This window comes from Ischnura elegans, chromosome 13, assembly GCF_921293095.1.
Source record: "Ischnura elegans chromosome 13, ioIscEleg1.1, whole genome shotgun sequence".
Classification (NCBI taxonomy): domain Eukaryota; kingdom Metazoa; phylum Arthropoda; class Insecta; order Odonata; family Coenagrionidae; genus Ischnura; species Ischnura elegans.
In genome coordinates, this window is record NC_060258.1 from 12,810,659 (window position 1) to 12,823,062 (window position 12,404).

The 12,404-nt window shown below is 38.4% G+C and overlaps 2 protein-coding genes across 2 annotated transcripts in view; both read left to right on the forward strand.

The window, feature by feature from the left end:
- LOC124170029 overlaps positions 1-12,404 on the forward strand; it is a 513,527-nt gene that overhangs the window by 41,467 nt on the left and 459,656 nt on the right. The gene's annotated exons all lie outside the window — the stretch shown is intronic.
- Positions 1-12,404, forward strand: part of LOC124170082 — a 73,992-nt gene that overhangs the window by 11,186 nt on the left and 50,402 nt on the right. Inside the window, exons 4-5 of the mRNA XM_046548776.1 lie at positions 2,677-2,899; positions 6,041-6,128. Coding sequence (XP_046404732.1) covers positions 2,677-2,899; positions 6,041-6,128 — 311 coding nt within the window. The remainder of the gene's footprint in view (positions 1-2,676; positions 2,900-6,040; positions 6,129-12,404) is intronic.

The window sequence follows — 12,404 nt, forward strand, 5'->3', positions numbered from 1 at the left end:
GAATGTTCTAACGATGGAAGAAAAATTTTAGTTCAATTATTTTAAAGAGCCAAGGCCACAAATCATGTCCGTGGGCAAGTAAAAAATACTAAAAGTAAAGCCTTTCATGGATTACAATTGAGATGTCTTTTACAGCCGTAAGTTTGAAATTCGTTGCCGCAGAACAGCGACAAAATAAGGGTTTTGCACCCCGACAGTGGATTAGTAAGAACGACCCTTGCTACAGTGTGGGCTTGTCACGTCAACATCTTGTTCCGTAAAACCCATCCCGATGTTCGCTCTGAGAAAATGGCTTGGTGGTGTAACTGGTTAGCACGCCTCACTGTTAACCAAATATTTTTTCACGTTGAACTTCATCTGTTGGAGTATTTAACGTGGCACATGTGTGCACGACTGCGTACAAAGTCACTTGTTCCTTCAGTGCTTTAAGATATTACAGTGGAACCTCGTTAAAGCGAGTACGGGCTATAGCGACACCCCCGCTATAACGAGAGATAGCCGATGCACCGTCAATTGACCCTATAATAAGCGTGTTAAAAAATTCGTTTTTACGAGACTCTTTCGGTGTTGGCTCTCGCCATAGCGTGGGTTTCACCACCGGAAGACTTTCATCAAGACTCCTTAACCTCTGTAATTGCTAGCGATCTGTTAGAAATGATGTTAATGGAGTGCTCAGTCTCAAATTTATGTGGTAAACTGTCGTTCGATAAATATAATGATTGACGAAACAATGCTTTGCATGATTTTTATTCAGTGCGGCGCTTATAAATTGTTTGAATAGTTAGTCGTTATTTGAGTAAGGAAATTTAGTGATGCAAAAAAACATCGCCTTTCGTCTGGATTTATGCTTACGTTTATCGGATAGATGTTTATCTGTCGCCGCACCACTCTTGTTCCTGTATATCTGTTCGCAACAGGTATATTGGCTATTATTTGCTCCACCTCCGGTAAAGCGACAATTCGCTATAGCGAGTGTTTATTAGTGCACTGTGGGGTGTCGTTATATCGAGGTTGCACTGTATATGATTTGGAAAAGAGAGCCATGGTGCTGTAATGATGCTGATGCTGGAAATACTAATACACCTGGCCTGCAATTGGGAGATCCGGGTTCAAATCCCGGCTAAGTCAAATATTTTTTCATATCGAACTTCATCTGTTGGTGTATTCTAACTTTGCACCCGTGGGCGTGACTGCGTACAAAGTCACTTGTTCCCTCAGTGGTTTATAAGATTCAAGTTCACTGTAATAAGGACGGTGTCCTAACTTATTGTTAGTCCCAACTATAACTCAACTTATAATCTTCAGTGCGCGGATCGAGAGGCATCTGTGCATTTGGGTTTGAATGCCCTATAGAATTGCAGCGTAAACGCGTGTTACCGTGGTGGTTACCATACACTTTGCCACTGTGAATTTCAAATTATGTTTGATGTTTTGACACTAGAAGACGGGTGCGTTTCCGTGCATGAATTAAGAAAGGACGTGACAAGACTTCTTGGCTCTCAGTGAGGGAGTTGACACAGTGGTAAAGCAGTGGAATATTACCTGCTGCAGTTTTACGAATGTGGTGATTTGAACCTGTCCTGTTCCGTACACAAGAATTATTAATTTTCTTTCCAGAAGTACAATATTCTTTTGGTGATAAAATGGCACGCTGCTACCATCTGTTGGTGGTATTCCAATCAAAAATACGGTTATTGTAGAGGTACTATTATCATGAACTAGTGGATTTTGTGTATAGATTCAATGATAACTTGTTTTCGTAAAAAAAGTGCAGGAGTAGACATTCAATAACGCTTCTGTTTTTTTTTTACCCTTACTGTATACTCGCTGTGTTTTTTCAGTATATTTTAGTCGAATCAAATTTTCAACCAAGTTTGTTGAACTTTTCAATTATGACAGCCCGGATCCGTGACTGACCTCTGATTCCGACCTCACTATAATTTGATGTCCCCCTATCCCATTTCCCCTATCAGTACTCCACTTTACTCCCCTCGAGTCCGGTTTCCGGAAGGTCGTGGCCGGCTGTGCACTTCCTACGATCGGATTCCGAGTGGCTAATGTTCACACTGTGCAGTTTACGGCAAAGTCGAGTGCAGTTGAGAATCAAAATCTGGGAAAAATATAGAATACATCAGATCGCAGTGTAATTGAGATTCCCTAATTGTTATGCATCTAAATATAAACGCTAACGGCATTTATGTGTGTTAGAATAAAACGCTCAGCCACTTATGGGAGTTGGTCCCAAAATGCAGTTAAATATCTTAATGAAGGTAAAGTAAATTCTTCACTTGCATTTTTGTTGATAGGACTGACCGCAAAAGATGCAAAATCTGTCAATATTCTGAGGGATAGTTTTAATTTGCTCATACTAGTTATTGCTACAGGTTTAGGCGTAAAAATAAAAGTATTCAAAATCTTCTGGCGTGTGGGATTTACATTTGGGATGAACGTTCTTCGTAGCAGAAAAAACTGTAATAAAATTAATTTTTGTACAAATTAAACAATAATGTTAATTTGGGTAAATGGGTATACTTTTGTGTGTTCGAGCACTTGTGGTGAGTTAACGATTCATCAAGAGAGTTATGTGCTTTGGTAAGCTGCTTTGGGAATATTTCCCGGAGGCAAACGATAATTCTAATTGCAGTCAAGTTAGAGTACTTTTCTATGTACTTTCAGATTTTATTACCTCCTCATTGAGCTGGTGGAGCTGAACATTGTCCTCCTGTCATCCTTGATCGAGCAGATGGTCGTCCTGTGGCCCAGTCTGGAGTACTACGCTCAGGGAAGGGGCTCAAACCCAGTCCTCCTGAGTGGAGGGAACAGCGACTTTGGAATCCAGACATTGACCAACGTCTGTAAATCCCCACGTTGTGCCATGTGGAAACTTAGAGATCTCGAGGTATGAGATTTAACCCAAGGAGGAATGGAAAGTCATTATGACATCATCTTGATGTCAATTTTAAGTCATGGCTTGGTCGTCACGGTGACCTCAAAATGGTCCCTTGAAATGACATCCTTCATGACTCATGATGATGTCAATATGACCTTAAATGACTACCTATCATTTTGAATTTCTGTATTTAGATTTTCATTTAGGGATAAATTAAACACTTCAGATATGAAACTCAGCCTTTATTAGGATTTATTGCAACAAAAAACAGATAGATTTTACAAGAAGAAAATCCTCGGGATTTGTTTTTAATTTTCCTTTTAATGTTCCTTTTCTCCCTCTTCAAATACAAATCGAGAAAACTTATCTACATTGGCCATTACAGTTGATTCTGTAGCATTTCCTTTCCCTTCAGTTGCCTCTAGATGCTTAAGCAATTTTGTTGATCTTTGCCTTCTTCTTAGTTACTTTACCCTGAGGGAAATTCTTCCATCGTGGGGCTGCAAACTAAGGAAAAAATAACATCAAGAAGCTGAAAGTTTCTAATTTTGATGATACATAAAATAGAAAAATTGATACTAACTGCAAATAGCCTTATTTATGTAGGGTTTGTTGAACATAATTTTTCAAAGCTCTCCATTCCAATTGATGCAGCGAGCAAATTCATATTTCTGGTCACATGAGCTGAAAACTCCATCAGTATGATCAACTGCAATTTGTCTACGATGTTAAACCTGTGAGAAAGGAAACCAAAATAAATTTTAAGTTTAACATAAGGCACAAGAAGGGAAAATAGAAGGGTTAATTTGATGGATGATGTAGAGCGGATAATAGTCAATTTACTCACAAATGATTTGAAGATAGATGAGGTTTTTAGGTGCTCTTCAAAGTTGTTTAAATCCTTCTCGTAATCCAGAGAAGTTTTGGCATATTAGCTGCTTCATACATCTCATCTTCTGGAGCAATATAAAGAAACTTTTCATTTCCTTTTCCTCTCCCGTATAGTTGCAATCTCTTGTCTCGTTTGTAAAAACAAGCGTAAATAATCCGAGAAATGGCACATTACAGTGAAACAAACGCTCCATTGTTGATTTGAAATGAAGACCGATATTTATTATTGGGTATTATTCCCATAGTAACGCACATACGAGCTTTCACCGAAAATATTATTGAAAACGAGGAGAGGCTTATATCTCTTACGCAAATGCAGCAATCAGCGACGATGAGTTATTTTAAAAAACCGCTGCGCATTCTAGTTTAGATATGGCGCGTCACGGATTTCCTTCGAAATATTTTGGCGAAATAGGTTCGTTCCCGGGGACTTTCTTGCGGTAAAAGCGAATAATAAACCATTTTAAAGGAACAATTATCATCTAACGTCATTAAATCTCGGACGAAAATCGAAAAAAATATCGAGAACAAATAATCACAATAAATATCATCCGATATCCATTAAAATTTCACGATATATATCATCTGATACAAATATCGGGGCCCATAAAAATCGCCTACCGATAAAATACCACGATGTATCATTTCATAAAAAAATCTCCAGCTCGGTAAAAATTTGCCTTCAGATAAAATATATCACGGTATATAATTCGATGAAAAAATACCTCCTGTTTAATATCGCGATGTACCATACATTAGTAAGTTTTTAACGCACCGATTTATGGTCTAGCATAAATGAAGGCCAACCCATTACATATTCCAGCCATAAACATTTTCTCAAACTAATTTCCCGATGCCAAAACATGATATTTTATCGCGCGCAACGACGCGATCGGGTGATAAATCACGATGTTTTATCGCGGCTGCAGCTTCGCTATGAGGTAATAAATTGTGATATTTTATTCAAGCAGCAATTTTTATTGGATGATATTTCGTGATATTTTAGCAGTGCCGATTTTTGTATCGGATATTCAAGCATAGTATTTTATCAAATGGCGATTTTTATCGAGCCCAATATTTGTTATCGGAAGATATATCTTTATATTTTATCGAAGGGATATTTTCTACCTTATAATAGTAGTTCCGTAGTATTTTATCGGAAGACTATTTTTAACGATTCCGATATTTTTATTGGCTCAGTTAATTTATCGCACCCGATATTTTTATTGGACGATATATCGTGATATTTTATCGGTTCCAATATTCTATCGGTCCCAATACTTTTATTGGGCCCTATTTATCGGAAAATCATTTATCGATAATTTGTACAAAACTCAAATTAGTATTCCTGATATAATCAATTATCGCGATATTTCACGATATATATCGCCCAGGGCAAGTGGCGCCGTTACATCTTGGGGTACCAATAGGAGAATATTTGACAATTTTTTTTATAGATTCTAACTTTTAGTGAAAACTTGTACAAATGAATTCAAAGTCAAAATGACGTCACTTTGACATCAGAATGACCTGCAAAAAGTCACCTTCACAGTCCTGACTGAATAGTGACTTTTTGTGGGTCATTTTGAGGTCAAAGTGATGTCATTTTGACTTTTCTTCCTCCTTGGGAAGTTAAACTATGTTGAAAGAATTCTTAACCAGTGAGGAAGTCATGTAAATGCCTTGAAAATTTGTTTCTGATTGTGTAAAATATACAAAGGTGCATCGAAGGGTTGAGTAAAGAAGCCTACGCCACGTATTTTTCAAGAAAGTTCATTGGCTGTCTGTGACTACTCACTGGGGAATTTTTCGTTTCTTTTGAGAAATATATACATGTTCCTTCCAATGGATTGAAATTCAAATAAACAGCAAAAAAGCCATTGGCTTCAAGCAGATTATGAAATCTTCTGTGGAGGCGGAGGCTCAATCATTGTAAGAGGCAAATTAACTTTTTATGTGGCAGAATGCAAAGTTGGCGAATTTCCACCCGTGCATGTCACCGCATGCAAAATCACTTGTGACGTGCAGTCGTTTTTCAAATCCTTTTCAGATTCTAAGGGGATCCTTCAGAAGACCCTTTTGAGATACCATTTCTGTCAAAACGACCTTTTTATTGAAATTCAAAAAAACAAAAGTGTGTCTAAAGTTCATTCAGCAACTTTCTGAAACTTCTTGAAATCAACTAATTTTTAAAAGAGTATTACTGCTTCACTATACCCTCAGTTTACCTCAGATGAAATTGTTTTCTTGTCCCTTCAGTGGCTACATTTGGCACTCAGCGAGATGCTGTCTGAGCAGCAGGAATGGGCTGACATTATCAGCAGACGACTGAGATCCCGTAATGGAGGTGAATACATGAAAAATATAACTCATTCCGCTTTCTTTACAGCTCATCAATCTTGGGCCATATTCTGTATTTCGTTGGTACCGCACCGATCAGTTTCCCTTTCAAGCTCACCGACAGCACATCATTCCGTACCGACAACGACTTCCGTACCGACGACGGCACTTTCAGCGATTCTGTAAGGTTGTCGGTTTCAAACCAGTCGGTACGGTTCCCCCTTTTTCCCAAACAGGGAAAATCCAAATATATCCTAGTTTGGAGTCATCTAACGTGTCTCCACCAATGAAAGAAGGGTAAAAACAAGTGAAGACTGATTGGCACAGTTTGTTGTCGTCATTCTCAATCTTTTTATTTGTGGAAATTACGACTTATTGTTAGATTAAGAAAATTGATATTGGATAAGTTGTTAACAATGCTTATATAATGTGTGTTGGTAATGCTGTACCTACAGAATCGAAGGAAACAATATTACAACATAACAATAAAGTTTGTATGTGATGGAGATTGTTGTTGCTGGAATGAATGAATGGAAACTATCCTTGAGATCGTACTTTCTTTTAAATATTTGTTCCGTATATTGCTATTTATTCATGATTTGGTGATATAGTTGTCATTTAGTAAGTTCGGTCTAAATGTTATCAACGGAAGGTACTGTGGCACTGTGGCAGACGAAAATAGCATACCATGGAAAGTGAGCATATTGTTCAAAAGCAAATGTAAATGCCATATTAGAGGAGCAAGTTATGAAATTGTTATAAAAATATGGAGCTGGGTGTAATTAAAAGAAGTGTAAAGATGAGGAAGTAAAGAAATCGTGATTGGGTGAAATACATGTGTTTAAGTTGCGCATTCCAAGTGAGAGAATATGATAATATTGCGGCAAACCTCATACTTATTAACAAATATCTTTAATCGTCAAGGTAATCAATGGCTGACTATAAAATGAAATTTAGTTACTACCTGCTACAAATGAAAGCAACTGATACCGTAGTGGAAAACTTCATACTTAAATAAAAAGGTCTTATTTCTATGAGGAGAGAAACGCCAAATGATGATTGAGTGAAATAATAGTCGCCTATTCAGAGTGAGATAAAGTGATAACATTGCGGCAAAACTCATATTTAATCAAAAATAAATTTTTTATGTCAAAGGAGCAAATAAATGATGATAGAGGAAATAAAAGCCTATTACAATCGAGTGAAAGTGGTAACATAAACGAGAGAAAGTCATTATATGTTAGCAAACTTCATGTTTATTATCCAATATCTTATATTTCTGTCAAGGTATTCAATATAGATGATGACACAGTGAATTATAGAGGCGTATTCGAAGGGGCAGAAAAAGATAACATTGCAGCAAACCTCATTATTTACTCGGTGATGAGGTAAAAACAAAATAAAACGTACAATGCTCACCGGGGAGTTCATGAAACCCACTAGTCGGTGGTTGTACCAACTCCTTTTTGCTGTCGGTACAGCTACCGACGATCTCTCGTCCTCACGTCGGTGCCGCACCGATCGGGTTCTTACGGAATCGCACCACTTCTTGCCGGGAGTTGGTGTGACGTCCAACCCGACAAATCGGTGCCGCACCGATCGGTTTGGAGTTACAGAATACGGCCCCTTATCGGACCAACCTAAACTCTGGCCGAGCTCAAAAGTGGCAGTAATCAAGTTGATTTATGAACAAGGTTACATGACGCTCTAGGACAGCAATTCTGTGTAACAATTTTCTGGCTGTCACTGACTAAAGACTGGTCATCGCCGCATCAGTGACATAAGTACTATGGGTACTTATGGAAATTTGATGCTCATTTCTTTAAACGTATCATACAAACATCATGCTGCAATGTTCCAATCATATAGCAGTCATGGCTGAGAAAGATGGAGAAACTTCCTTGGGTGTTCTTTTAAAGTAACATTCAGGTCTCATGCCAACCTTCCATTTTCAATTTTATCGCAATAGGGTAGTTTCCTATTGTTTTTTTGTTGACTAAATGGAAAGATTACGTTTTTCCTGGAGTACGTATTTCACGCTTTTAGATTTTTAAATGACGATATCTATTTTTCGCGATTAAATGAAAAGTGAAAAATTTCAAGCGCGCGAAAACGCGACGGCTAAGTATGAATGTCGGGAAATCTCTCCGTGCGACGTATTTCTGGTTCCCCCTCCCGTCTTGTGAGGTGACCTTGATCGAGGCTCTGAGCGCTGATAGGATGCAGGATGCTAGAGGTTGGCTGAGTGCCTTGCTGGGTGGTAGCGCTTGGCTTAAAAAAGGTTTATTGATACCTTATCAAATGAAGAAAACTTTCCGACCTTAGCCAGTTTTAATAGGTGATTATTAAGACATGTTTCTCTGAGCTCTGTGCCTCATGCATCCATTGGTAACCTCAGACGATGTATAACTCTTATCCTCTCGTGTAGAAACTATGTCCCTGTGACGTCACGTGGAGTGGCATCGCATGGGCTCCAATCTGGCCTTTTTCAAATGAGATTAAATTTGACCCTTGCCATTCGTCTAAACCGGTATTTCTAGAACCAAATAATTTGTATATTATGAATAAACCAATGGTGGGTGACAAATTCACAATCAAAGCCTTGGAAGCTTGAGATGTCATCGACTCCTACGGAGATAACGCGTTCCAAAGGCTGGCTACCCTTCTCCTCCTCCCACCCCTGTTTTAATGCTTAAAGTGCGACAGAGAAGATGCCAAAATTATGCAGAACAGAACTTTATATTCCGCACTTTGCTTATCGTTGGTCACTCGGATACCCAAGTAGCCAATAGAACTCCTTTACCTTCATTAATTTGTGAATTCCAAGTTAAGTTTGGTCTTTGCACCCTTTTTTCTCTTCTACTGCAAACACATAATTTCGTTTTCTTTGCGATGATTTCCATCTTAAATCTAGTAATTAATTGCTTTGATGCTTAAGCCCGTTATATTGACACTTCCCAAACTATTGACCAATCCATTGGTCATTGAATTGTGGTTCAACTAATGCACACAAATTTCTAGTCCAATATCCTTTTCACAATATTGCATAAAATTTCTTACCCACTTTAGAATGTTGAACAGGTTCTATTTTATCGCAGCCAATCTCCAATCAAAAGTCAGTAATGTGAATCCTAGTTGTCAAAACAAATAGCTCTTCGCAAAATATCAGGTCTGGCTGTAAAACATTGATTTCGTTCTGAAAATTTGCTATAAGTTTCTAAAATATGTACAAAAGAAGAAGTTTCATTGCTGATTAAAGCATTAAAATTACACAGATGCTTATGAAATGTAAAATCATCGAAATAAAATGGCATTCTCTAGCGGGAAATTAGAACAATATTTCGGCCAATATTGTGGTAAACATTGATACGTGTGATACTGCATGTAACGCCCAATATTTTAATCAATAATGCGTGCCGATTTGTTGGCCAATAAATTGGAAAGTGTTGTACGGGCTTTAAGGTGTAATAGACAAGATATTAAAATGGTACAGAACAGAGCAGATAGCAGGCACTTATGAGAAGGGTTAATTTTTTTATCATATAAAAGAGAAGAACTACGCCTCTATGAAATGGCTGGCAGGTAGGATTTCAGAGTTGCGTCAAATCAATCGCTTGAGTGTTGACTCAAAATGATGGTGACATTTACCCATAAACTTGTGAGTACATTACCCTAGACACAAGAATAACTCTGTGAAAATATTATATCCTGTTTCTTGAAATCTTTTCAAAAACGGCAAAAAAAGTGCTGAAAAAATTCTATAAAAACGTTTTGAATAAACACTGAACAAGTACTCTTCACCCGGCATCTATAACGTTTTCATGCAGTCTCAAAAATGTTTTCTTCGGTCTCAAAAACAGTTGTTTATGCTCCAGAAAACGTCATTATGTTCTAATACTGTTTTCACATGCCGCATTTACTGCACATAAAGAAATGCAAATGTAAGCGAAAGGAAGAGGTACGTTTAATCAAAATTAAAGATGTAGACCTCATGAAAATGTGAGAACCGAGATTTCCGCCCGGTGCGATGAAGTACGCCTTTTTCGGATACCACCGCGTAGGTTTGTTGTGGCGAAGACGACACTTTCGCCGGCACTACTTCCAGCCTCTTCAGGTCAAAGAATAAATTATGCCGCAGCAAATCTTGGACCTGGAGACCCTAGCAGCAGTGCAAGTGAAGCTGTCGGCTTAGTCTCAACAAACCGACCTTGTAGTAACAGCAAATTTAAAATCTCTTGAAAATGCTTTCACAGGGTATACAGTACACTTTTTTCAATAACCAATTTATGTTTCTCAACCCGATACTTACTCTGGTATAACAAAATTTATTTCAGAAAATAGGGTGGGTTCCTTCATCAAAGAAAACGAATGGCATTGATTGTGATTCATTACCCACCATTAGTGCATTCATAATACACAAATTATTTGGTTTTTGACATACCGATTTAGATGAATGGCAAGGGTCAAATTTTATCCTCATTTGAAAAAGGCCAGATTGGTGCCCATGCGATTCCACTCCACGTGACGTCACAGGGACCTAGTTTCTACACGAGAGGATAGGAGTTATACATCGTCTGAGGTTACCAATGGATGCATGAGGCACAGAGCTCAGAGAAACATGACCTAATAATCACTTATTAAAACTGGCTAAGGTCGGAAAGTTTTCTTTGTTTGATAATGTATTAATAAACCTTTTTTAAGCCAAGCGCTACCAGCCAGCAAGGTACTCTGCCACCTGCTAGCATCCTGCGTCCTATCAACGCTCAAGAGCCTCGCCCAAGGTCACCTCACAAGGCGGGAGGGGGAACCAGAAATGCCTCGCACGGACTTTTTCCCATAATTCCTACTTACGTGTCGTGTTTTCGCGCGCTTGAAATTTTTCACTTTCATTTAATGGCGAAAAATAGATGTTGTCATTTAAAAATCTAAAAGCGTGAAATACGTACTCCTGGAGTAATAAACTTTTGATTTAGGCAATAAAAAAATACTGTATTTGCACGAATCTAAGACGAACACGATTCTAAGACGACCCCCCATTTTTTGGAACTCCACTATGGGAAAAAAATTTTCTAGGGGAAAACGATCAATGCGGGAATGTTTGGCTATGTTGCCTATGTGCCAGGAAACGCAGGATTTTTGGCGCGGATTGATAGGAATAGTGGTGCTTTATCGAGACACTTGGGTCTTATTGTTGATTCGACTAATAAAAATTGAACTAGTGAAAGTGAAACCTGACTTTATTAAACCCACACGGAAAACACTCGGTGGTATGGAGGCAAGCCACCCTGGAAAGATTATCTCCGCCATCGTAATACTCTGAAAGGCACGGAATCACAACTGAATCGATCTCTTTAATCATCGAGGCAAATCATGTTCCCTTCTTACTGTTGCTCTGAGAAAAATGCAGCGACTTTGTAGCAGTTTATTCCGCGACGGCATCAAGGCTTTAACGTTACAATTTAGGTACATTGTAACCAATCACACGAACATTTTGTGAGTTGATAGAGCTTTAACTTGAATGGAGCCGAACCGAGGGTAAAGCAGGCAATATCGCGGACACGGCAGAAGTGCACCCAGCGACTGATCGGCACGCGCCGAATCTTTGCCTGCTGCCCAAATTGGAATTTTTTTACTTGAACGCAAAATTAAATGTGCTAAATTACTGTTAAGCTATTTTTTAAGTTGATTTTTCGTTGTATTGCTATCAGGTGGCAAACTCAGGTGTCCATAATTTTTCCGACGTAAATTATGCAACCCGATTGAGGTCGATAATTTTGCATCCGATTATAAGACGAACCATCTTTTCTGCAAGAGTTACGAGGGAAAAAAACCTCGTCTTAGGTTCGTGCAAATACGGTAATAGGAAACCACCCTATTAGAGGAAGAGGTATGTGGGTCAAAGCGCTGGGCTACAAGATGAGAAGGGAAACATAATTCACAGGGTCGCATGGCGAAGCAACAGTGATATCAACACTTACAGCTCATCGTGGCTGGAAGTCTGAATAATGTTATGTAAATGGTTGATTCAGAGCAAGCCAATTATAGCCACGCATTTTGAAACGTGATAAAAGGCCATAATACGTTTTTCAGGAAACCGTTGTTTCTCGGATGAAGGACAACCCCTGACAAACTTGTTTAGTCTTGGTTTCTGAAATCATAAACGTTTTTTGCACAAAACAAAACAATTTTTCCAAAAACAAACATTTGTAGTGGGAATATGATGTCTGGAATTGTTAATGCTTATATTATGCGCAATAAGTACAGTATTATCGCTCATTAAACA